General features: G+C 40.4%; 1 protein-coding gene across 3 annotated transcripts in view; it reads right to left on the reverse strand.

Annotated features, from left to right (window-relative positions):
- PRUNE2 (prune homolog 2 with BCH domain) overlaps positions 1-24,742 on the reverse strand; it is a gene marked incomplete at its 5' end in the record, with an annotated part of 212,080 nt that overhangs the window by 36,536 nt on the left and 150,802 nt on the right. For all 3 annotated transcript variants that reach the window (XM_081102943.1, XM_081102942.1, XM_081102941.1), the window contains 2 exons: positions 3,546-3,746; positions 5,904-5,983. In XM_081102943.1, the coding sequence (XP_080959069.1) occupies positions 3,546-3,746; positions 5,904-5,983 (281 nt within the window). The remainder of the gene's footprint in view (positions 1-3,545; positions 3,747-5,903; positions 5,984-24,742) is intronic.

Consider the following 24,742-nt stretch of genomic DNA (forward strand, 5'->3'; position numbering starts at 1 on the left):
CACACTTGATTTGTTTATATGCAGAGTTAAAACATGGACTTGATTCTATAAGCTGCTTGCCTGCTGGCTGTGAAAATAGTGGAAGACAGCAAACAGGGAAGTTAAATGAGGTGACTCCCTGACCATCTGGAAAAGTTCGGGGTGCCTTATTCACAGAGAAGACTCTAGTTACAGGTTAGTTTTAGAAAAGGTAGTTTACATACAGTAACTAAACATCACTCAGGAAGAACAAAAACACAAAAGCACAGGAGTATTTTTTTAACGTTCTTATCAGAAATATTCAGGCTAAAATTCTTTATCATTTTTCCATTTCTCTTACGAAATGCCTTTGCTGAGATATGGATTGTGGTAAAAATAGCTTTGCAGTTGGTTTGGAAAACAGAAATAGGTCATCATCTTTTCTGACCTTTGGATATATTGAAGTTTTTAAGATTAGGATAGTGAAGCATTAAAAAGAAAACTCAGATTTCCTTTAATAGAAAGACTGACCTCCTAAGTCCTTCACTACCTACATATTTCTCATATCTTTGGCACTTGTAAATACCAAAGGAAATCCAACCTTATTATATCAGTACTTTGAATGATATTTTCCAACTATTTGGACACAATTATTAAAAGAAAATTGCTTGGAAGTAAAAACCAATTTAACATCTTTTGAGAGTGAAATTCAAAATTTTTTCATTAAGCAAAATCACGGTGTGGGAAAATAAACTGGCAGTAATGGTTGGTCATTAGATACTGTGTAAAACAGGCAATGACTTGAATGCCCTTCAAGAACAGGGCAAAGTAAGAACCCTCCGTCATGAAAATGGCTGAATACAATGGGGAGTAAATGCGAGGGGGTGCTATCAGGGTTGGCTTCAGATATGTGAGCCCAACCTAGACAACTCTCTCCTAGTCATTGTCAGTATATTTATGGAGAAGCAGGATGGCCCAGGAGTCAAGGACAATAACTCAGGGCTTAAGTGCTGGCTCTAACATTTACTAGTTGTGTGACCTTAGGGAAATTACTTAACCTCTCTGTGCCTCAGTATTCTTATCTTAAAATAGGGAAATAGCTATTCATAGCATTGGCATAAGGATTAACATAGTTAATGTTTATAAAGTAGCTAGCACAGATCCTGGCACATAGTAAGCACTACGGAAGTGTTCATTAAATAGAATAAATTACTGACCAAACACTTTGGGAATACTGTGCCTTAAAAACTCCAATTTTGTTTAGAATGTATATGCCCAGTTTCAAATGCTCACACAAGAAACCCAAAACACATGCAGCTTTCAAGCACTGATTTCATAATTTGGGACTAAAATGTATTCCATCCCTTTCAACACAGTCAGCTATCCATGTCTACATGTTTATAAAATATAGCTATTCAGATAGACTTTGTGTTTTCAGCGTCTGATGTTTTTGTTTAAAAGTGTCTAAACATTCATCTTTCATCTGACAATCAGGGTGGACTTTAACATTCAAGTTATATTCAAATTCTGTCCTTTGAATTTAAGACCTAAAAGTAGGGTTGTGGCTGTTAAACTGGTTCTCTCAGCTTAACTGTATTGGCTAAAAAGAACTATGTCAGCAAGTGGCAGCTTTAATTACCAGTGTGTTCAGTCACTACCACTTTGCTTGGCAGTTTGACTATTTATAAAAATAAAAGCTTCAGATGTGGTGTGATATAGCTCCCCGGGGCAACGGGAAAGTGCAGGGGGCGGGGTGGGAGGAGCCTGCAGGGTCATGCCACAGCTGTCTTCTGTGGGATTGTAAATCAAGACATGATTCACACATGTGAGAATATCTTAGCGGGAAAAGGGCCGGGGCAGCTGGGGGGTCACTGGGATGGATGGAGTAGCTGGGGAAAAGCCTCTGAGATGGTAGAAAATAGTATGAATGGAAGCCTTTCTTTGGCCTCTTTTTTCTTATTTGTGTATTTCAACCTATAGGGTCAAATGCCCAGACGATTATAGAAATTCAAAAGCATGGCAAAAATGCAATATAAAGTCACTACTTAAAACAGCATAAACTATGGAACTAGTAGTTAACCCACTTCCTTTTTAAATTTTTTATTTCTTTTTATTATTAGCTTGAGGAGATAAAGCCTTCCGCTCTGTGATGCCAAGAACTCAGTCTGTGCTGGTCAACCTTGTAGCCCCTGGAGGCTCAATGACCACTGGTTGAATTAATTCACTAATTTGATGGATTTCCTAATTATGTTTCCCTAGGAATGACACTGCTGGAATTAACATGACTGTAAAAGTCAGAGCATCATTTAGTAATGGTATTTCAAATTTTTTAAAAAGCAAAGGTATTTTATTTATTTATCTATTTTAATTGAATTTATAAAAACTAACAATCAAAGTAGAAACATACTCTTGCCCTCTTCTGCTTTCCCCTACACTCCTTTCCCTCTGCTAATCATCATACTGTTGTCTGTTCTATGAGAGTTTTTTTTGTTTTGTTTTGTTTTTGCTTAATCCCTTCACCTCTTTCACTCAGCCTCCCAACCCCTCTTCCTTCCAACAGCTGTCAGTCTGTTCTCTATACCTATGAGTCTGTTTCTATTTTGTTTGTTAGTTTATTTTGTTCCTCAGATTCCATAACAAACCCCATATCATTGAGCAAGAGAAAGAATTAAAATGAGACTGATATTCGTATTAGGAGTGTCTGTGTTTGATGCAGCAACTTTTTATTTTCTCCCTTTTCATTCTTGCCTCACCACAGCCTACTCCATTTGTCCTTCCTTCTTACTTTATCGGCCGTATAACAACAAACATAATCGATTCCCTGCTCTCATGGATCGGACACTCTAGTGTAGTGGTTCTCAACCTTCCTAATGCTGCGACCCTTTAACACAGTTCCTCATGTTGTGGTGACCCCTAATTTCATTGTTACAAATTGAACATAATTAAAGCATAGTGATTAATCACAAAAACAATATGTAATTATATATGTGTTTTCCAATGGTCTTAGGCGACCCCTGTGAAAGGGTCGTGACCCACAGATTGAGAACCACTGAAAGACAATAAACATTCAAACAATTAGTTAAATAACATGATTTCAATTAGTGATGTGGAAAATAAAATGAGCACTAGGATAGAGAGTGACTGGATGGTGGGGGTGGGGATCTGAATAAAGAGAAGGGAACAGCCATGTAAGAATCTGGGAGAAGAACATTTCAGACAGTGGAAGCTTGTACAGAGAAACTGGTAATTCTCTAATTCAAATTTTATCTTCCAGATTAAATTCTTTTTCTCTGCAAACCCAGTCCCAATTTTCTTACAATACAGCGTGTAACAGCCTTCCCTCAATCCCAATGCCTAGTATAGGCTCTGGAAGAGTAGGGGTTTAACAAAAGATCAATGGCTATGCGTGACCTTTGTCAAGCTCTAAACTGTCAATCACAGCCACCTATGAGCTGAGATACAAATAGAAGCTTCCAGAAATCACAGAAAAGAGCCACCAGCAACAAAATGGGAGGTGTGTTATTAATGCCACTTAGATAATATTTCACTTTTCACATAATATTGGCCTTGCCAACTTGGCAACTTACCATGCCCAGTGTACTCAAAAGAATCCGCTTCGTCAGGGGTGTCGAGTTCATCCACATTGATATCGATTTCATCTGGACTGTCCAGGTTATCATCTGAGAGAACAGACCCTTCACTCTGGTCCAGAGAAAGATTGATATTTGGGGCTGTGAGCTTGATTCTCTGAGGATGAGTGTCATTAAGATCCAGTGAATTGGGTGGTTCTAAAGAAGAAACAAAATAAAAATATCAGGTATTAGACCATATGCATGACTGCCAAGAGTGGGCGTGGAACCCAGTGGAAAAACACTTTTAAAACCTTTTTAGCAAAGGTAGACCTGCTTTAAAAAAAATTCTTCTATGGGATTTAGAACCCTCTTTTTGACCAGTGGCCTCAGTGCTGGCTTGTCCCAGACTCATCAGCCCTGGCCATGTAGAAATAGGAAGTGGGGGCCATTGCTAAATTGGTAGAAAACTAGTTTTCAGAACTGTCCTGCTCAGATTTCAGAACTGAAAACTGATATAATATTAAATTTAATTTTATGGTCTGTGTTGTATCAGAAAGCCAGTTAAGCTTACATATAACTGATCATGGTGCATTCAGACTAATCCTATGGAAGGGAGGGTAAGAACTTTATCTGCTATGTTCACAGATAGTCCTCAAATACTTTTCTTCAGCTTCTGACAACTCTGCGGATGATGTGCAGTGGTATTTCTTTGGCTGGCATTCTTTCTTTCTTCATTTTTAATAAAACTGAGGTATCCTCCCAGATTATATATATATATTTTTTTATTAAGGAGTCATTATATTACCTCTTATGCCAATATTTTTTGTCATTGGTTCCCATACCTGAAGGGATGGTCTTATGTTAAGGCTCCTGGAAGTAGCTGCTACATTATAATTGTAATATGTATATCTTGCCACTAATGTGTCATTCACTTAACAGAAGAAGAACTGGAGAAGTAATTTTTAATCAAGTTGACCCTAATTAAATATTCCGAAAAATAGAATTTCAGGATTCTCTTTCACAAAGTATTTTGAAGGCCATCTGGTATACCTCATAATTCTGGAATTCAAATCTGGTCTTTTCATAAGGAAGTTTACACCATTTTTTTTGCCATTAAGATGTTCTGTATAGAACATCACCCAAACTATGTCCTGTGTAATGTTTTTATTATTTGAAAAAATTTCTAGTTACCAATAAGTTTGAAAAACAGTGGATTTCTATATTATAGAAATTCTCAGAGCAGTACTATCCAGAAGAAATCTTTGTAATGATAGAAATGTTAAGGAATTGAAATAAACCTAGTGTAACTGAAGAACTGAACTTCTCCCATTTATTTTAACTTTAATTAATTTAAATAGCCACATATGCATAGGCCATGGACACAGACAATAGTGTGGTAAAGGTCTGGGGGGAGGTGTGGGTTGGGTGGAGGGAGCAAAGAGGGGAGGGGGGAATTGGATCATTTGTAAAATTGTTAACAGTAAAAATAAAAAAATAGTCACGCCGAAACCGGTTTGGCTCAGTGGATAGAGCGTCGGCCTACGGACTGAAAGGTCCCCGGTTCGATTCCGGTCAAGGGCATGTACCTGGGTTGCGGGCACATCCCCAGTAGGGGGTGTGCAGGAGGCAGCTGATCGATGTTTCTCTCTCATCGATGTTTCTAACTCTCTATCTCTCTCTCCCTTCCTCTCTGTAAAAAATCAATAAAATATATTTTAAAAAAAATAGTCACATGACTAGTATTCTGAAGAATGTACTTAAATTCTTAGACCAAAAAAAAAAAAAAAAAAAATTGAGTCCCTTCTTCCTACTCCATTTCAGGCTTGGCGGATAAGGTCAGGATTCAGGATCTTGGTATGATCCCGAAGCTGGTACAGTTCAAAGAAGTGTCCTTAGTACAAAGTGGAAGTCATGTAGATTGCAAAATAAAATTTTAACTTCCTTTTTGAATATGCCTTGGGTTGTACACTCTTAAGAGTATAGGGTTTCATTTTCTTTCTTTCTTTTTAATAACCATGTTACTTGACATCACACTTCTAATTTTAAACATTCTCACACTTAAGTATAAAGTTGGTGAACTTAGAGATGTTAGTTAGAAATTGCTGTTATGCTATACAGTAGCCAGTTATCACAGGAAGTGGAAACATTGCCAGATAAGGCCATGGCTCAGAATATAAAAGGTGGCCCACACTAGTGAGCGTCAATATTCAAGTCAACCCTGAAATTAACCAAATTGAGCCTAACACCTTCTTCACACATATTTTCCCCCCCTTTCTTCACAAGTTGGAGGCATAGGAAGTGTTCTCTCACTGAATAATGAAAATGTTTGAATATAGAATAGTGCTGAAGGAAATAAACAAATGCTCCTCTCACCAGGCCTCATGTCTGCAGCACCGGGACTCAGCATTCCCTGCTCAAAGGGGATGTCCATTCCTACATCCTCTGGCAGTGGTCTGAAAGACAGCAAAGCAAAGAGTGTTCAAAGTTGTGTGTGGTTTACTTTTCTTTGAAAGAAAAACCCCGAGATTTTCTGAATCCATGCTAAGTGGCCATAAATTAAAATGAAGACCTTCTCAGTTACTGTGAATGAGAACCATGGACACCAGTGTCACTCTATGCATGTGGCCTGTCACTCCTACCAGCTCACATAAGTAAACACACCCCACGTAAAAAACTCAGAAACAGGAAAAGCAAAGCACTAATAAAATATACTTAAGAGGGTATTAATATATATTTTTCAATAAGAAAGGAATATATGTGCTTTGGAGTAAAGATAAAACTGACTTTGTATATATCTCTTCCTCTGTGTAAATTTGAGCAGATTCCTTAAACAACACGGGCATAGAAAATTATTCTCTGCTGGTCTTACTTTCTTTATTTGTAAAACCAGAGGCCTGGTGCACAAAATTCGTGCACTCAGCCCAGTCTGCACTCTCTCGTAGTCTGGGACCCCTCGCTCCTTACTGCCCACCTGCTTATTGCTCCTTACTGTTCAGCTCACTGCGCCTTAGCACTGCTGGAGGTGGGAGAGGCTCCCGCCACCACCGCTGCACTCATCAGCTGTGAGCCCGGCTTCTGGCTGAGCGACACTCCCCCTGTGGGAGTGCACTGACCACCAGGAGGCAGCTCCTGCATTGAGCGTCTACTCCCTGGTGGTCAGTGAGCGTCATAACGATCAGTCGTTCCACTGTTTGGTTGATTTGCATGCATATTAGCCTTTTATTATATAGGATAGGGTTACTAGTATACCACCTACCTTATGAGTTGTTGAAAAGATTAAGCAATGAAGTAAAGTACCTAACATTCCTAAGAAGGTACCAACCAATGTTATTTTTTTAAATTCTTTAAAATTTAAAAATTCATTGTGAATTACATATTGGTGAAGATGGTTTCAGTCATGAGTTACCGTCTCTTCTCTCTAATCAATGTCGAGCCCAGGGCCATTTATATGAGCCCACTTGGTAAGACAAGTGTAGGGGAATAGAAAAGTACTGAGGAAAATTGTGACAAATTTATATGCTCTTGTAGAAAACTGACCACACTGTTTAGTCAATTCCTCTTGACTTATTTTCATCTCCCATCCCTCATTCAGTAAATCCTCATTTATCACAATAATGTATTTATCTTCTTGGTGGCTCCCATATAACTTCACTCATCCAGGATGAATCCTTGTGATGTAGACACGAATCCAAATTTAACCATGATAAACCTTATCGTTAAGTTCTAAATTTAGTCCCCTTCTTTCTCTCTTATTGAGCCTCCTCCCCACTTCAATCTGGGTCTATCAAACATTTGGAGTTGGCTTATGCAAATGATCAATCTCTCTAGGATCCAAGTCAAAATCCTAATTATCAATAACCCTCTGATGAAAACAAAACTCTACACCTCTAGTGATAACTGTACTTCTTCGTTTATTCAGTGAATATGTATTGAGTGTCTACTATGTGCTGAGGATATAGAGGAACAAAAGAGACCAGCCTCACTCTTGTGGTGGAGATGGGACAATGGGATTAAAATGATGATGACTATCACCAATAACCTAATGCTGTTCCTCCGAGTGGAGTAAATGCCTGTGTCCTTACCCATCAACCCCACAGACCCCTTCAAAAACACCACCTCAGGGAGTTTCTTTCTCAGTACGTTTGCTGTGACTTCTACCATGTATGCTCTCTAAAATGAACCCTGCACCCTAACAGAAAAATAGAGAGCAAGAGATTGGTGTGTGAGTCAAAGGCAATAGTGTATTGGCAGGAACAAGATAATCTGTGCCAAACACAGACACATCACACAGGGTTACAGCGGACCAAACTGCCTGTTGGTAGAGGTGGGAGTGGTGAGAAAAAAAAAAAATGCGTGCACTGGGCCCTAGTTCTGAAAGTCCTGGGACCCAGAGGGATGGATGTCTGGGTTTCCCATGCCGCTGCTGCTTTTCAGAATTCTTTACAATGATCCTTGTCATCTGACGTTTTCTGTGTATTCTCCTTGACATTCACCCTGCATTGCAGTACCTATAAAGTGGCAAAAGGCCCTAACCGGTTTGGCTCAGTGGATAGAGCGTCGGCCTGCGGACTCAAGGGTCCCGGGTTCGATTCCGGTCAAGGGCATGTACCTTGGCTGCGGGCACATACCCAGTAGGGAGTGTGCAGGAGGCAGCTGATCGATGTTTCTCTCTCATCGATGTTTCTAACTCTCTATCCTTCTCCCTTCCTCTCTGTAACCAACCAATAAAATAAAAAATAAAAAAAATCTCACTCTCTAAAAAAATAAAAATAAATAAAATAAAGTGGCAAAAGGCTGCTGTTGAGAGCAGCTGGATTCAAATCTTAGTCTGTCACTTGTCATATGGCAAGTTATTCAGTTTGCTCACCAATAGGAGAAGGATGTGTCATACCTGCAAATAACACTGAAAGAATAAAAATGTTATCTATTATTGTTGTAGTTCTTTTTGCCATCTATTATAGTTGCCTTCTCCATTAGCCTGGAAACTTCATGAAGACAGAAACTATGTCTGTCTTCTTTACTGTTATTTCTCCACCACCTGCTAGAAGTAAAACCCTGATAAATACTGAATTATCGAGGTTAAAATACCCAAAATGTACAATTACCTTATTTTCTGCCTGCGAGTCAACCTAAAAAAAAATAAATAAATAAGATAGCATACCACTCACTAACAGCCTGACAGAGTACATAAGGGTACTGATCTTAACTGCAAAATAAATATAAGGGTTTTTAAAATAGATAGTATCAGTCTTAAATTTTGTTACTGTTTGTAAGTTATGGGCAACATCATGAAACAACCGAAAGAGTCCTAGATATGAGGTTATAGTTCCACTGTTAGCACTGACAAGCTAATTAACTCTGAGGAAATTAGCTGACCATTTTTGTGATTTTAAACGGTGACAATAAATACCTAACATCACAGTGACTGTGGAGAATATAAAACGCATGGAAGTATTCTGTAAATTATAAAGCACTGAGTAAATTTAAGGTTTCACCGCCCCTCATTTTTAACATAATAGCAGGATCAGCGATTTAACTGAAGCATGTGTCATGGTTGGACAAAACAATGAAGGTCGCTATCATTTTAGCACTAACCCAGGGAAGGGAAAATTTCAGTACCGCACAGATCCCCACAGAGCCTGCACACGGCACTGAGCCTTAGCGAGGAGAACTCTTGTCTCTCAATATTTCTTTGTAACACAGACCAGAGACCCTGCCAAGTAGGTGCTAGAAAGCCAGATGTGGCCCATGTGGGGGAAGGTCAAGGCTGAAGGCTGTGATCAGGGGGTGATCAGAGCAGAGCCACTCTCACAAACCTGTGGATACTGCAGACATTTTAGGAAACCCCAGGGACAGAGAGGGAAAGCTGAACCCAAGCTGCACGGATCGTAAATACTTCAACCGCATTCGCACATCAGGTCTATAAATATTTGTAGAAACGAACTGGTCAGAGTACTTGGTGATTGAACAGCATGGAAGTTTACAATTGGTAATGGAAGCCTCTTGGGATCAGTTAGGTAACAAATCAGTCCGGTGTGAAGGGACGTTCTTCCTTATCAAGCCATAGCAACTACTTAATTTGGGGTTTTCTGTGTACAGACCGGTGCCAGCTAAGGAAGCGGCTGAGGGAGTTGTAAACACACTAGTGTGACTCTACTAGGGCTGACCTCCCAAACAGATGCTCAGCTCCAGGTCTCCATCTAGAGGATGGATCCAGAACTGTTGTTGACTGAATGGTTTCTAAATCATTAGGAACCAATTATTTCATCAACTATTTCTGGGTCTCGGCTTTGGGTACATGGTAAAATTGTACTTTCCTGCTCTCCTGTGAAATGAGGGCGACCACGTGAGTAGCTTTGACAAATGAAATGAGGAAGGGAGTGGCAGGTGTCAGTTCTAGTCAGAAGAATTAGGAGCAAGTGCCTTGGTGGCCACAGAGCGGCTCTGGCAGGCTGTAGCCCAGTTACTGTGAGGCGCTGAGGCCCCTGACTAAAGCTCGCTGGATATGTGAACAAGAAAGGAATTTTTTTGTGTGTTTTTTTCCTGAGATGTTGGGTTTCTTTGTTACCACATCTTAATCTTTACCGCTTGTTTTAAAGGAATATCTGATTCATACTGTTATCTCAACCTGGGTAACCTATTTCCCACATTCTCAGCCTAGGCCAGTGATGGCGAACCTTTTGAGCTCGGCGCGTCAGCATTTTGAAAAACCCTAACTTAACTCTGGTGCCGTGTCACATATAGAAATTTTTTGATATTTGCAACCATAGTAAAACAAAGACTTATATTTTTGATATTTATTTTATATATTTAAATGCCATTTAACAAAGAAAAATCAACCAAAAAAATGAGTTCACGTGTCACCTCTGACACGTGTGTCATAGGTTCGCCATCACTGGCTAGGGTCCTGTTGATGGTACACATCTTCTTTTCTGTGTTGCTAAAGCATGAAAGCACATTTTTTAAAAAATGGTGACAAAAGCTAGGAAGGGCATCAAATACTCTTAAGTTATTCCATAAACATGAATATTAATATATCACCTTTATGGTTTTATCATAGCCATCTAGCACTTGCAAATTTAATATTTTTCTTTAAGTTGACTTATTTTAGCTAAATAGATTTATTTTGAAAGGAATGCTTGTATCACTAATACTTATGGAAATTAGAATCACTTGCCTAAAAATATGCATACAAATTAAATATAATCAAAATAAAACAATGCTATTAAATTCTTGTACTTTGAGACTTTCTCTGCTAAAAAGTGTCTGGCTGGGTATAATGCCAGGTAAACATCATAAATACAAAGAAATACTGTATAAGATAGAACACCCAAAAAATATTTAATACAGTTCCAAAATTGAAAACAACAACAAGGGAAATACCCAGATGCCAGAAATAAAAAGTCATTCTAGAAAGCAAATGTGAAGGTAGCCCATGGGTTTTGGACTGGACATAGGCCTTAGGACATGTGATCTCCAGTTACTAGAAGAAAAGCCTACATGTGAACTTTCTAAATGAGGCCTTCAACCTTCAAGAACTGCCTCCTTAATAAAAGGGGATGAGAACAAACTCTACCCATTGACCTTGGAAAGCCTAGTCTGCTTGAAATCTTGGGTGGAAAATAAAACAACCCATGAGAATTGGAGACACTAACAGTGTACCAAGCATGTCTTAATTTATATAACCTGAATGATACAGGAAACCCAAGTCAAGAAATTAAAATGAAAATTCATCTAGGACCACTGAAGACCTAGACCCAGCCTAGGGTTCCAGAAAAATCAAATGTGACCACTTGGTAGTGCTACTTTTACAATCTAAGGTTCACTGGGAATCTACCTAGGGGAAAGTAAAAACTCCCTGAAAGATAAGCTCATACCAAAATACCTCCCCCCACCAAAAAAAAAAAAAAAAAAAAAAAAGACTATAAGCTACACTAGAAAAGAAACTCTATAAAAGATTGCCAGCAGATACAGTAAGCAGAAGGATTAATAATAAAAGTCCTAAAAAATATGAAAGAGATTGTAATGATTAAAGAGTAAGTTTTAAACCTTCATTGTGATAAAGCAGTGAGATTTGGGTTGTTTGTCTAAGCAGGTAGGGTTACCTACCCTGAGTAGCCATGCTGCTTAAAATAGGGACATCTAAAAATAATAATGCTGAAGTGTTGTCAATAAAGTGATATAAAAAGATATATCAGAAATACCACAGGAAAGCTAGTACCAACAACATTAAAGTCAAAAAAAAACAAAAAACTTTAGTCAAGAAAGCATTTTAATGATGTTACTTTTTATGATAAAAAGACTAATTGAGAAGCTATAATAATCCAGAGCCAATATGCTTTTAACAACATAGCCTAAAAATGAAACAAAAACTGGATATAAATTATAAAGAGAAATTAATTCCATGGGAAATAATTTGAATATACTTAAGAATTTATAAATCAACCTGAAAAAATACATAAGACTATAGAAGATCTAAACAACGTAATGATATAACTTGATCTATTGGACAGATTTGCACTCAATGAAAATACACAATTTTTTGAGACTCACACAAAAAAACGACTATATAGAATGTCTCATGAAACACCAAAAGTCAGTATTCTCGGCTTCAGGGCCATATATTTAGAAATCAATCACAAACAGACAGCTTGAAAACTGAAAAACAGCACTTATAAGTAAAATGAACAATAAAGTCCTACATATAAAAACTTGGGAGAGCAGCTAGAGAAATTCCTAGGGGAAAAATAGCCTTAAATTCAGATATTAGGAAATAATGGACTCAATTAACTAAGTGTTCACCTCGACACAGGAAGCTGGAAAAACTATGCCCTTATGTGAAGCGATGTTATTTAATCCTGAACACCACCAAGCAGAGGAACGGTGATGTAACTGGAACTGAGAATGGGTCCCATGTGTGTGAGTGCTATGCTTCTTAATAAGGAGCCAGCACCCAGGAGCACAGCAGTCCTGACACCAAAGAGTGAAGGACCACAAATGCAAAACTATTGGACACAGTTAAACGCACCTTCGTGCCTTTAGTCCAGGTACAGAGGTAAGCACATTCCACATTTTACTTCCTTCCAGCATTTCTGAACCTGGAGGGATTTAGTTGTTGTTGAAGGATTAGCCTTGCCTGAGCTCAGGTGCTTTTTAATAGGAAAAGAGCAGTGAGCCAAGACGTGGCCTCACACACACACAGACCGCATTTCTAGATGGTAATGTTTCCTGACAGGCATGGACACCGGCAGCCCTTTGGGGGCAACAAATCATTCTTACAAGATTGGCAACTAAAAAATACAACTCCATAGAAGGTTAAAATGTTAATTGTTCTTTAGAAAAATACTGCTTGGATATGCTGCTATAGTTTGGGGAAATGATTACATAAAGAGAAAGTGCCTTTATGTCAGAATTCCTAAAATTCTCTTGGCTTCCTTCTAGTCAAGTAAGATATACTGAACTGATAAAGTTACTCTCTCTAGAAATGGAGATAAAGAGAAAAAAGAAAAAACAAACAAAACCCTTCAGAAGGTGCGCACCTTCCTTTGTTAAGTACATAAATTAGCCCTTTAAAGCCCAGTGGTTGGAGGGCTGCCATTTCAGGATTCTTGTCTGATAAAGGAGGCTGCACAATTTGAGGCAGGAGTCCATGGCGCTCTGTAAGCCCTAGGGCACTTATCAAATTACTCAACTTAGAGGCAAGACTGGTTTCACACTCAGTTTCATCAAGCTGATACCCAGGAAAGGATGGGAGCGTAGGTCCCGTAACAAAGAGGAAGCTGGGTTTGAGCTCATGAAATGAGGTCTTTGGCAACAATTAGCTGCCCATCTGGGCCTCACTCCCCCTAGAACAGAAGTGCTGTGGCCCCCAGACGTCAGCAGCTGAGGCAGATGAAGAAGGGGGTGAAAGTAAGGAAAGTGGAAGAGAGTAGACAAAAGGAAGATGGGCACTGAGCACTCACCCACTTATCACATTCTCTGGGGGTTCTGCAAAAACCCACAAACCATAGCCATCTGTTCTCAGAGGAGAAGGACATGATGTCTCCTTACCCAGGGCTGGATTCTAAAAATCTGCAGGTAGCAAAAACCACTTGCAGTACACATGACCCTTGGGTAAGTTCTTGAATTGCTCCCTGAATTGTAGCATATGCAGTTTTGTGTGTAAAATTCTTTACAGTATATCTTATGAACACTAAAGCTTGAAAAACAGTGAGCAGGAATAGAAGGAAAGCCTTTAAATACCATTTAAACCATTTGCTTTTCAGACAATAATTAAATCCTTGGTTGTAAATGGGGGATGCATGGAGGGCAGGCACTCCCAATGCTTAGGGACTAACATGGTGGAAATTACTAAATTAATACATTTTGAACAAACAGCCTTATTTAGATTTGTAAAGATGTCCTGCTCTTCGGCAAATGTTTCTCATTCTTGCTACATATAAGAACTTGATTATCAAAATTCCCTACCAACAAATTATTTTTGATAATTAGTTAAGTTTTTGTGAAACATAATTTAGAAATGTTAGGTGACTCTTACAAGATGTGAATTACAAAGTAGTAACTGCTACAAACTTCATAGGTAAAGTTCACCCAGTGTAGATTTCACTCCCTTGGATACAAGCTCCTCTCTGACAATATTATGCACCAGTAGGGGCAGGTGAGGCTAAGCAAGGATGAGGTTCTTCGGAAGTGCACCATTGTTTGTTTTCAAGGTTAAAGATGAGTCTGCAGTGCCAGGTACAAGTCTCAGCACAGACTCCTGCAAACACCCCGCCTGCCTCCCACTTCAGCAGCTCAGCATCACCAGGAGTTTCTCCTTGGTGCAGACTTGTCTGTAAATGCCGCCATGCCCTAAGACAGTGATGGCGAACCTATGACACATATGTCAAAGGTGACACGCGAAATCATTTTTTTGGTTGATTTTTCTTTGTGAAATGGCACTTAAATATATAAAATAAATATCAAAAATATACATCTTTGTTTTACTATGGTTGCAAATATCAAAAAATTTCTGTATGTGACACGGCACCAGAGTTAAGTTAGGGTTTTTCAAAATGCTGACACACCGAGCTCTAAAGGTTCGCCATCACTGCCCTAAGCTCCTGACCAAAGAAATATACTCACAAGCGTTCCTCTCTCCTCACAGGGCAATGCAACATCTGCACTGTCTTAGATTGATTTTCTTCCCCTACGTCACTCAGAGCATGGACAAGCTGGTACCAGCACCAGAAATGTGATCAACAGGCACCTATATGGATACTCTTCCAACTGCTGCTCAAGCAGTTATATCTGCTGATCCACAGGGCGTGGTAGAGGACGTCAGTCTTTAACTTCTCTAGAGCTGGGTCAGCAAAGCTTTTCTGTAAAGGGCCAGATACCAAATATGTTGGGCTTTGCAGTCTCTGTCACAACTACTCAACGACTGTCGCACAAAAGCAGCCATAAACAATATGTAAATGAAAGGTGTGCTTGTGTCCCAGTAGAACTTTAGGTAAAAAAATCCGGCAGTAGACTAGGTTTGACCTGGGGCCCTGGTTTGCTGAGCTCTGCTCTAGATGAGAACAACTTGAATACAATTTCATTTCTCAGAGTTGGATGTGTTTTGAAAATTGTGAAGCTTTAATATTTTGTGCAAGTGGAACTCCAAAATGGGGTTGTGTGAGTATAAAGTACATAAGTAAATGATAGTTTGGTGCTGTATTTATCAAAAATTTAAATGCAGGTAGCACAGAATATTCACAGATATATACCAAGATATATGTAAAAGATGTTTATTGTAAAAAAAAAAAAGAAAACTTTTTTTGAGCAGTATGAATTTGATGATGATACAAACATGAAATAATAAAAAATTCAAAAAATATTACTCATATTATATTGTAATACTTACTATTACTCATATTATTTAATATTACTCTTACTATTATTAGAAGATTTGGGGCTAAACTAAGCCCCAAACTAAGGTGGTCATGGAACCCCTGAATCAACCCTTAGACTCAACCCTTATGAACAATGACAACTGAAGTATGGGCCAGTCACTCAACATGGAACCAACAGGAATTCTCAGCACATTCACTGTCACATTCCTCAGGTAACTCTTATGAGCTGGATTTTGTTCCCCCCCGCCCCCCTCCCCCCAAATTCATATGTTGAAATCCTAACCTTCAGGACCTCAGAATGTGAGTGTATTTGGAGATAAGGCCTTTAAAGAGGCAATTAAGTTAAAATAAAGCCATTATAAAAACACAGGGGAAAAAATGGCCTCCTACAAGCCAAGGAGAGAAGGCCTCAGAAGAAATCAACCCTGAGGACACCTTGATCTTAGGCTTCTAACCTCCAGAATTGTGAGAAATAAGTTTCTGTTGCTTAAACTTCCAGCCTGTGGTACTTTGTTAGGGTAGCTCTAGTAAAGTTAATACAGTATCTGACCGCTTTCACCGGCACCCCCAGTTTCAAGATGAGTCTTAGCTCTGGAAGAGGCATTATCACTCCTTCCCTTCACCCTTGTATGAGAAAGCCCTGCTGCCTGACAGAGCCAGAGGCGGAGAGAAGCTGTCAGGCCCCTTGAGACTGCGAGAAAGGAGCCATCCCCTTTACTTACACATGCCCCTGCATAGGATAATCACATTCAAGGAAACTAATTTATGAGACTTGATTAATTTCATACTCTCTGCGGGGATATACTCAGTAACCATTCAGCTATGCCAGCTTCACAGGGAGATCTGGTTCATTTAGCTATTTTCCATTGGTATGTCTTCACAGTTATTTAAGGGGAAAAAGGTGCTTCTATTTTTAAATGATTGTTGTTCACAGAATTATAACATTACATAGAATTCTAAGACTCTGTCTGGTATATCACTCACATTTTCTAATTACCAGGTCCCAATGGTGAATAAAATTTAGTAGCACCTGAAAGTAAAATTAACAGCCGAAGATTAGCCACCTAACCATCAAGCTAGTTAGAAACAAACCTTGAGCTTATAAACTGATAAATGCAGTGAGAAGTAAAAAAAGCTTCTCATGGGAAATCCAGTCTCAGGTCTTCTATCAAGAACTTAACCTTTAATCCTAACCCTAAACTTGGTCTAATGCACCCAGAAAACTTCCCCATGGCCAGCCCAGGGATGGGGCCTTACTCCATCCCAAGCTTGCTTTCTTTCAGTTATCAATACTGACCTTCCCATGAACCAATAATCTCTAGAGCTCATCTCCATTTACCTGCCCTTCTAACATACAGCTGCTCTGTTAAGATCACACCATGTTGGTTTCACTTCTGTTTTATTTTAAGAAGAGCCATTTCTAGAACTTGTAATTTCATCTTTTCCTGGGTATTTCTGGGAATTGGACATAGGAACACACAGTTGCTAAGTGTAATTTTTATTCCTCCTGTGGTTCTCTTGCTTCATGGGCAACGGTAGCTTTATCAATGGGGCTTCCTTGTTGGGTTGGGAGGCTAAGTCGTGCTTTTTAAGGCACTATAGAAAGCCTGTGTTCCTTCCTGAATTTCTAAATTGAAGGAGATTTTGAAAGTTCTCTATCTTCAGGCAAAACTACGCCTGAACGATTTCGATTATCCACCTAGGGTTTGCAAACCAGGTTCCCACAAGCTTTGACAGAGCAGCTTCCCTGGTACTCGCTGATTGCTTCCCAGGCTAGTCTTTCTCATAGGAATTCAACAAACATTTCAGTCCTAGAATTATATAGAAAATGATAAAATAGTCTGAGGAAGGGGATGGTTCAAACACACATTGTGCCATCAGAGAGTTTTAAATTTAGGAGAATAAAGAGAAAAGGGCAGATACAGGTCCACAGAAAACAGCACAGGTAGGATAAGATGCCATGAGAGCTAGCCACGCACTTTCAGAGATAGGAATAGTTCCTCCAACTGTGGGCACAGAGTGGGGGAGCCTGGAAGCCACCAGACAAAAGGCAGTATTTGGGCCAGACCTTGTGGACCGGCTGGGGAGGGAGTGAGGATACATGACATCTGAGCTCTCTTCCTCCCTTTTTCTGGCTTTGTGCCCAGCCCCAAGCCCACAATGAAGACTCATTCTGTTCTTCAGCTTGTCAGGGGCACCTTTTGGCCTGATGCCTGTTCTCAAACCAGAGTCCTCCTTCCTCTCCTTTTAAGATTAGAGTCAGACAGACACTGCTCAGGAGGGAAATGGACGAGATGCCACCATCCTCTTCACATCCCAACCTTTAGGTCCACCTCAGTAGATACAGAAGCTTGCAGACCTGTGCTCTTGGTAACAGTGAAAGTGCAGGCATAGAAACCATGGTCCAGCATGTGGACCATGACCTAATGCTGACTAATCAGATGTGGGTTTAGCTTTTTGCAAGTGCTTCTGCCAAAGTTGGCTCTATCTTGTTCAGAGGAGAGAGCGTCATGCTTTCTTCCCCTTGCTTTCATTAAATAAACCAAGGGCAGCAAGGCTGCAGGCTCTCAATCAAGAGGAGTAAAATGATAATCTATCCCAGGGTGTGCCAATTCTTCTCCAGGCACCTTCCCAGTAGATTCTCATCTCCCTCAATTTTGAAACACTGTACCGTTCTTCCAGTTCTGCAGATCTGGAATTGCCTCTCTTCTTTCCATCCCAGACATAATTCCATCTTCTATTATGTTTCAGGTGGACTACCACCTCCCATCTTGCCTCCCATCCCTCCCACCTCATTGCCAGTCTATTGCCAATCACAACACCCAACTCACAAAACACTGACTTCCAAAACCAACACATTTATTATAAACATCTTTGTTTGACTCTCGGGGCTCTTCACTATTTAGATCATTCCACCCTCAGTGCCCCCAAATGCTCTACCTTGCAGACAAAATGAGCTCCTAGTTTCTCAAGCTTTGCTGATAGCTCTCCAGCCTCTATAGTTTGATTTATATTCCTTTCTGTTCAAATGCTCTTTCCCCCAACTACTGAATCTACCTCATCCATGAATCCTGTCCTTGCTTCTCTATAACAAATGAGAAGGATCAAGGCTCTCCCACCTCTGAGGTCCCAGAGCCCCTTGGGTTATACCTCTTATGGAACTGACTTCACTTTGGGCTTTGCAAGCCATTTGTTTTACCCCCTCCCCCCCACTACAGTGAGGTAAGAAATTGCATTGTAATTACCTCTGGATCACATGCATTCCTTAGGGATAGCATCTTGTTCTAAACGCAGTCTCTGAGAGAGGTGTTCAGTTTCATTTCCCCCGAATTTCTAAGGGTTGCAAGGAATTAGAAAATGCCACTTTATCCTTAAAAATATGACTAGGTTTTTAAAAATTTGTGAGGTTTTTTTAAAGCACCGATAAATGCAAATATATGAATCAGATTCTGCTACGGGCTTCTCAAAGACCCTGAGGTGGGAGGAAACAGCACAAGATCTAGAGGTAGGCCACCCTGGTTCTGATCCCAGCCCAGCCACTGACTGTGTAATCTGGATCCAATTACTCGCTCTAATGAGGACTAATTTTCTTGTCTGTAAACTGAAGAAGTGAGTCAAAATGAATCCTAAGACTTTATTTCAGCCTATATTACCTTAGCAGTTGAAGTTCGGCATGCAAGAATAATACAGAAAATCAGGCAACTATCAAAATTGCAGGCAAATGGCTTGACAGAGCCCTTAAATGATATGGTGCTTGAAAAGGCAGCATCCACCACTGCCTTTTCTCCTATACCCTTTTGCACATCTATCGCCCAGTACCCCACGGTTCCTGCCATTATTAATCCAGAGGAGCTGTATCTAATTGTTGTCAACTCCGATGCGGACAGGACAGAATCTGTCCTCCACTACTCTTCCATCTGCCCCTTTTCACCCCAACTATTCTATTAACTAGAATTGATAAGGAATTGAGAACCCATCCCAAATAAAACACACACACACACACACACACACACACACACACACACACCAAAAAACACTCTATGAGGGGCTTGGTAGGGGTAAAGCTTCTGCAAAATCTTGGCATGTCAAACAAAATGTAGCAATTCTGGGTTAGTGAAGAAGAAGAATAAAAAGCTTCTTTTTTTTCTCTCTCTCTCTGTAGGAGAACTCCAACTTTCCTCTTGTAACCTCTTTTAAGTACCTGAACCTATGTGCAAAGCCCAGACCTCGTCTTCTAGCTAGCTAGAAAGGGTGATGTCTAGAGGTCAAGGAGGTATTCCGATCCTTTAATACAGCGGTTCTCAACCTGTGGGTCGCGACCATCGGAAAACACATATAGCATATCAGATATTTACATTATGATTCATAACAGTAGCAAAATTACAGTTATGAAGTAGCAACGAAAATAATTTTATGGTTGGGGGTCACCACAACATGAGGAACTGTATTAAAGGGTCGCGGCATTAGGAAGGTTGAGAACCACTGCTTTAATACAAGCTAAATCCTCCCCCAAGTACAAAGCCATTCAAGAATGAAAAACCAAATGGAATGGAAATGAAAATTCACTGGGATGTAGCAAAGAGAGCCTTAATTTGACTTTTTGTTAATAGGAAGAACAATCTGGCTCATTATCCTTAAGCACTACGCACCTGTGAGGCTTCAGCTCTTATTTCGGACTAAAAGGGTAATTTTGCATTACAAAGCTAAGTCCCCTGGGGATGTTTAGGTGTTGCTAACTTTGAATGACAACAGCCTCCTCTACTTTATTTGTCTTTGAGTTGCAGAGCAAGGCAAGGTCCAAGCCGATTTTTAAAGTACTGAGCTATCACTATCCTAAATATGTGTAATTTACTAATAGAGACATTTCCATAAAGGCAGTTTTTTCCTCCCAGATAAGAAGTCTCTGTTATCAATTAAGAGAAATTTCAAGGGCCATTTTTTTTTTAATCACCAAGAATTGTGATCTAATGATTCCAGATTTTACACTCTGTGAATATTATCAATTATGACTTTCAGAAAACTTTTCATCACACGAACATTTTGAAATGGACTCATTACTAGCAGCTCCCATTTTTCTGTGTGTGTGTGGTGGGGGTGTGGGGTAGGGAGGGGGCTTAGGGCTGCCATCTGGTTGGAAGTGAGCCTGGAGGCTGGGCCCGAATAGCAGCTTACATAAGATCGGCACCATGTCAAGAGTTCATAGGAAAGAAGGAGGCAGTTTATAGAGGTTATGTCCTGCCCCTCCCTTCAGTCACCATGGCTGGTTCTCTGACCCCCAACAGAATCATACTTTAAATCATTCCTTCTAAGTGGGAGTCTAGTTGTGTTTCTTTTTGGTTTCCACAGAATTCAATAACCCATATATTTCTTATTTGAAATTGACCAGGTGGTAATATTTTTTTAGTTCCTCACTTAACTTAGTTTTTGGGGAAATACTGATATTTTATAGGTAATGCATCCTATCTGTTGATTTTGAACAGGCAATAGAGCATATAAGCCCAGTTTTTAGGATGGTCTATTCTGCAGCTTAGAACTTAGGGAAGAGTGAAAGACGACAAGATTCATTAGGAAAATGAGAAGTTTATGTCACTACCTTCAATAACGATTAGCAATAACACAAGAAATAAAAATGCCATGGTACCAGGGTCGCTCAGCTTCTCAAATAATCCCCAAAGACACTGTAATCCCCATTGAGCGAAAGTCCTAAAATGTTTCCAAAGTGCCACTTCCTTTGATTTTTCTATCTCCATTTTTCATCAAAGACACGAAGGGATAAAAAAAATGTTTATAGCTGTGCAGAGTCTGTGTTCCCTAATTACCTGACCCTGGAGGGAGGGGCGGGGACGAGCATAAAGGACCACAGGCCTCCCCAGTGTGAGTTGACACAGAATGAAAAGCAGCTGCCAGCTGTCACTTGTGAGGGGCTGGCTGGGCAGGGCTCCACATCCTCATGTCCCCCTCCTTTCTCCCCCTCCAACTCCCCAGCAGCAGCAGACCAGTCTCGGGGACAACACTCTCCCTTGCAATCTGTCCTCCCCACACCCCATCCTCCTAAGGCGCACCAGGACCCACCTACCTTCGGAGGGAGGAGGATGCGAGGGGCCTGGCTGCCGGGAGGGTGAGAAGGATGCTCCGTTACAGCTCCTCAGCATCTCCCTTCTGGAGCAGTTAACTGCAAATACTGATTCGCCTCCATTTTCTGGTCACATGATCACTGGCACATCTAAATAAGGATGATCACCTGCCTCCCAGCTCTCCCCGTGTACCCGCCACCGCCACCACCACAGCTCGGGCTGGGGGACAGAGCTGGGCTGTGCAGAGTTTCATTGGGGAACACAAAATACTCTTTCACCCAGCTTGTAAAGTCAGAAATGCACTTGGGTTTTGTGTCTGTTCAAAAATATCGCTGCCACTCCTGTTACTGAGTGAGATTGGATGTGAATGAGCCCAAAGCAAAGGTTGGAAGGAATTTATTTTCCCTGAAACCTATTTTTTTAAAAATCCTGTAGCTTCTCAACACACCCAGTGAAAAGGTGGTGCACTTCTTTCCATTTCCTAGACTATGAACAAAGGGCCGTATGGGAGCACAGTGGGATACAGAAAGAAGTGCAACTGCAGGTCCTAGAGGAAGTTAGGGTGTTTGCCTGAGATCCACACTGCTTTGCTTTTGGGAGACAAGGTGTGTGTGTGGCCTTAAGCATGTGGGCCCAAAGTCAGAGGCCCAAATTGGAATCTGACTTCCATCACTTATTCGCCAGTTTGGAGCAGTTACTAAACTGCCTGGTGCCTTGGACTCCTGATTCGCAAATAGATAATAATAATATTAATGTTACTTGAAAGTAAGATCATCTAGATAGAGGTCTTAGAGAGTCTGGGTTAAAATGAACTCACAATTAGTAAGTATTAGTTACTAATACTGCTATTAATTCTAAAAACACCAGCAGAAGTATTTGATGTAGCGAAAGCAGAAAATATGAATGAAAAGTTTACATAGTGGAAAGGCATGCCTTGATTTGACTTCAAAGAAAAAACAACAACATTGTCAGACAAACCAAACAAAGGCTTCTGGTCATATTTAGGCAAACTGCCCATGGGAATAATAACTATGGGTACCATCGTCAGAACTAGGCTGTTAGATCTTTTTCCTTTTTGGTAAGGTGAGTGGTGGGTCGGTTGGGAGCAGGCTGCGATAGAATAGGGGACTAGGCAGATTTAGATAATCTCCAAGCGGTCTAACTAATAAAATGTGAAGGTGAATTACTCAACAGAGGACCTGGGGAGGCGGGGTTGGGGGGGGGGTAGTGGAGAAGGGAGAGAGAAAGAAGCAAGGTTTTATATCTTCTTTTATGTTAAAAGCTTACACAGTTCTTCAGTTATAAAATCATTTCTCATGTGTTGATTGTCTTTCAGCCCTGGAGAGATTAGGTAGGGGCGGCAGAATCAGGAGGGTGTGACTTTGCAGAGGTTCAGCAAAAGCCTAGGTGTGTCTCCTAAAGTTGAGCCAAAAGTCATCAGGGAAGAAAAGATGGTTTCAGAGCTGGCTGCACTCTGGGAGCCCAGGGTGAAGGCGGACAAAGGGGGATCACGTCTTTGTGAAGTTCTGGTTCATTAGAAGGAGTTTCCCTTCTCAGCTGAAAAGAAGGCAGCTGTTGGAGTCCTCAAAAAGAAGAGGTAAGTGTGGGAAGAACAAACACTGGGACTAAATCTGTTTTAATAAGAATGTCTATTTTAAAAGTCAACAACTGATATGGAAAGAGATTAAGTCTGTCATCAGGCCAGTCACAGATTCCTTTACAACATTTACTGGTAAGTAATACTTCGTTAAATAGGGAACCGGGAGACTTCTGTTTTCATAAGTGACATTTCCTTTTGTTATGCAGGATGTTCTCTCATCATAGCACGGACTCAGAGTCAGCTCATCACTTGAGGAAATGTATTATTTATTGTATTCATTACACGGAAGCAGTTAGGATTATTTTGAAAAGTAAGAACCACTGCTTCACTATAATGAGTAGCATCCTATTATAGAGACAAAAAGGACATGATAGAAGTCAGTTTTCTCCAGTGGAATTTTCGTTATTCTTTGAGAAACTAATATTTGTAAATGATTATGAACAAACGGAGGTTAAAAATAAAAGCAAGAATATATAAAAATATAATGTCAATTGCTTCTTGAGTTGATGGTATAACAGATGACTAAGCAGATAGAACAAGTTTTCCTCTCTGGACAATCAAACTGGTGTAGGCAACAAAGGACCCAGAGAAGAACATTGAACAGGCACACCTATTTTTCTCCAGGAAGTGAGTGAAGTGGATAGCAGCACTCTAGGAAAACTAAAAGGCTAGGAGGGTCTTGGAGGAACTGTAATGAACAGGAGGAGCACAAAAACACGAATAACAGGTAGCTTTGGTCTCCAATTTCAAAGGAAGGGAAAAAAATGAATTGCGCAACATTAGAAAAGAAAGGTGCATATGTCTGTTAGGAAGTGAATGCTTGTGTGCCCCCATATCCGTATATTGAAACCTTCCCTCCCACTCATGCACTGGTATAAGGAGGTGGGCCTTCTGGAATTAGGGTTAGATGAGACCATGAGGGTGGAGCTCTATGAATGGAATTAGTGCCCTTATCAAAGAGACCCCAGAGAGTTCTCTCATTCTTTCTGCCAGGGGGGATACAATGAGAAGTCAGCGTCGAAACCGGTTTGGCTCAGTGGATGGAGCCTCGGCCTGCGGACTGAAGGGTCCCGGGTTCGATTCCGGTCAAGGGCATGTACCTGGGTTGCGGGCACATCCCCAGTGGAGGGTGTGCAGGAGGCAGCTGATCAATGTTTCTCTCTCGTCGATGTTTCTAACTCTCTATCTCTCTCCCTTCCTCTCTGTAAAAAATCAATAAAATATATTTAAAAAAAAGAAGTCAAGTCTGCAACTAGGAAGAGGGCCCTCACCAGAACCGGGCCCTGCTGGCACCCTGATCTTGGACTTCCAGCCTCCAGACTGTGAGATAGAAATTTCTGTTGTTTATAAGTCACACAGTCTATGGTGATTTTTTATAGCAGTCTGAACTGACTAAAACACTCCCAAACGAAAGCTCGCACATCTGCCTTGGAAAAGGAAGTAGCAAACACCAGAAATTATCACAGGTTATATTGGACAAACTGCACTTTCTTTTCCATTCATTCAATCAGGCATATTGATGGGGTGCCTATTGGGTGGCAGGTGATGTTCTAAGAAGCACTAGGGGTACAGTAATGAACAAGACAAACCACACTTCTGCTTTCTTGGAGAATATAATCTCCTAGGTGGAGACAGACACAGCAGAATCAACTAAACCAATAT

The sequence above is a fragment of the Myotis nattereri genome (assembly GCF_964212035.1).
Source record: "Myotis nattereri genome assembly, chromosome: 12".
Taxonomy (NCBI): Eukaryota; Metazoa; Chordata; class Mammalia; order Chiroptera; family Vespertilionidae; genus Myotis; species Myotis nattereri.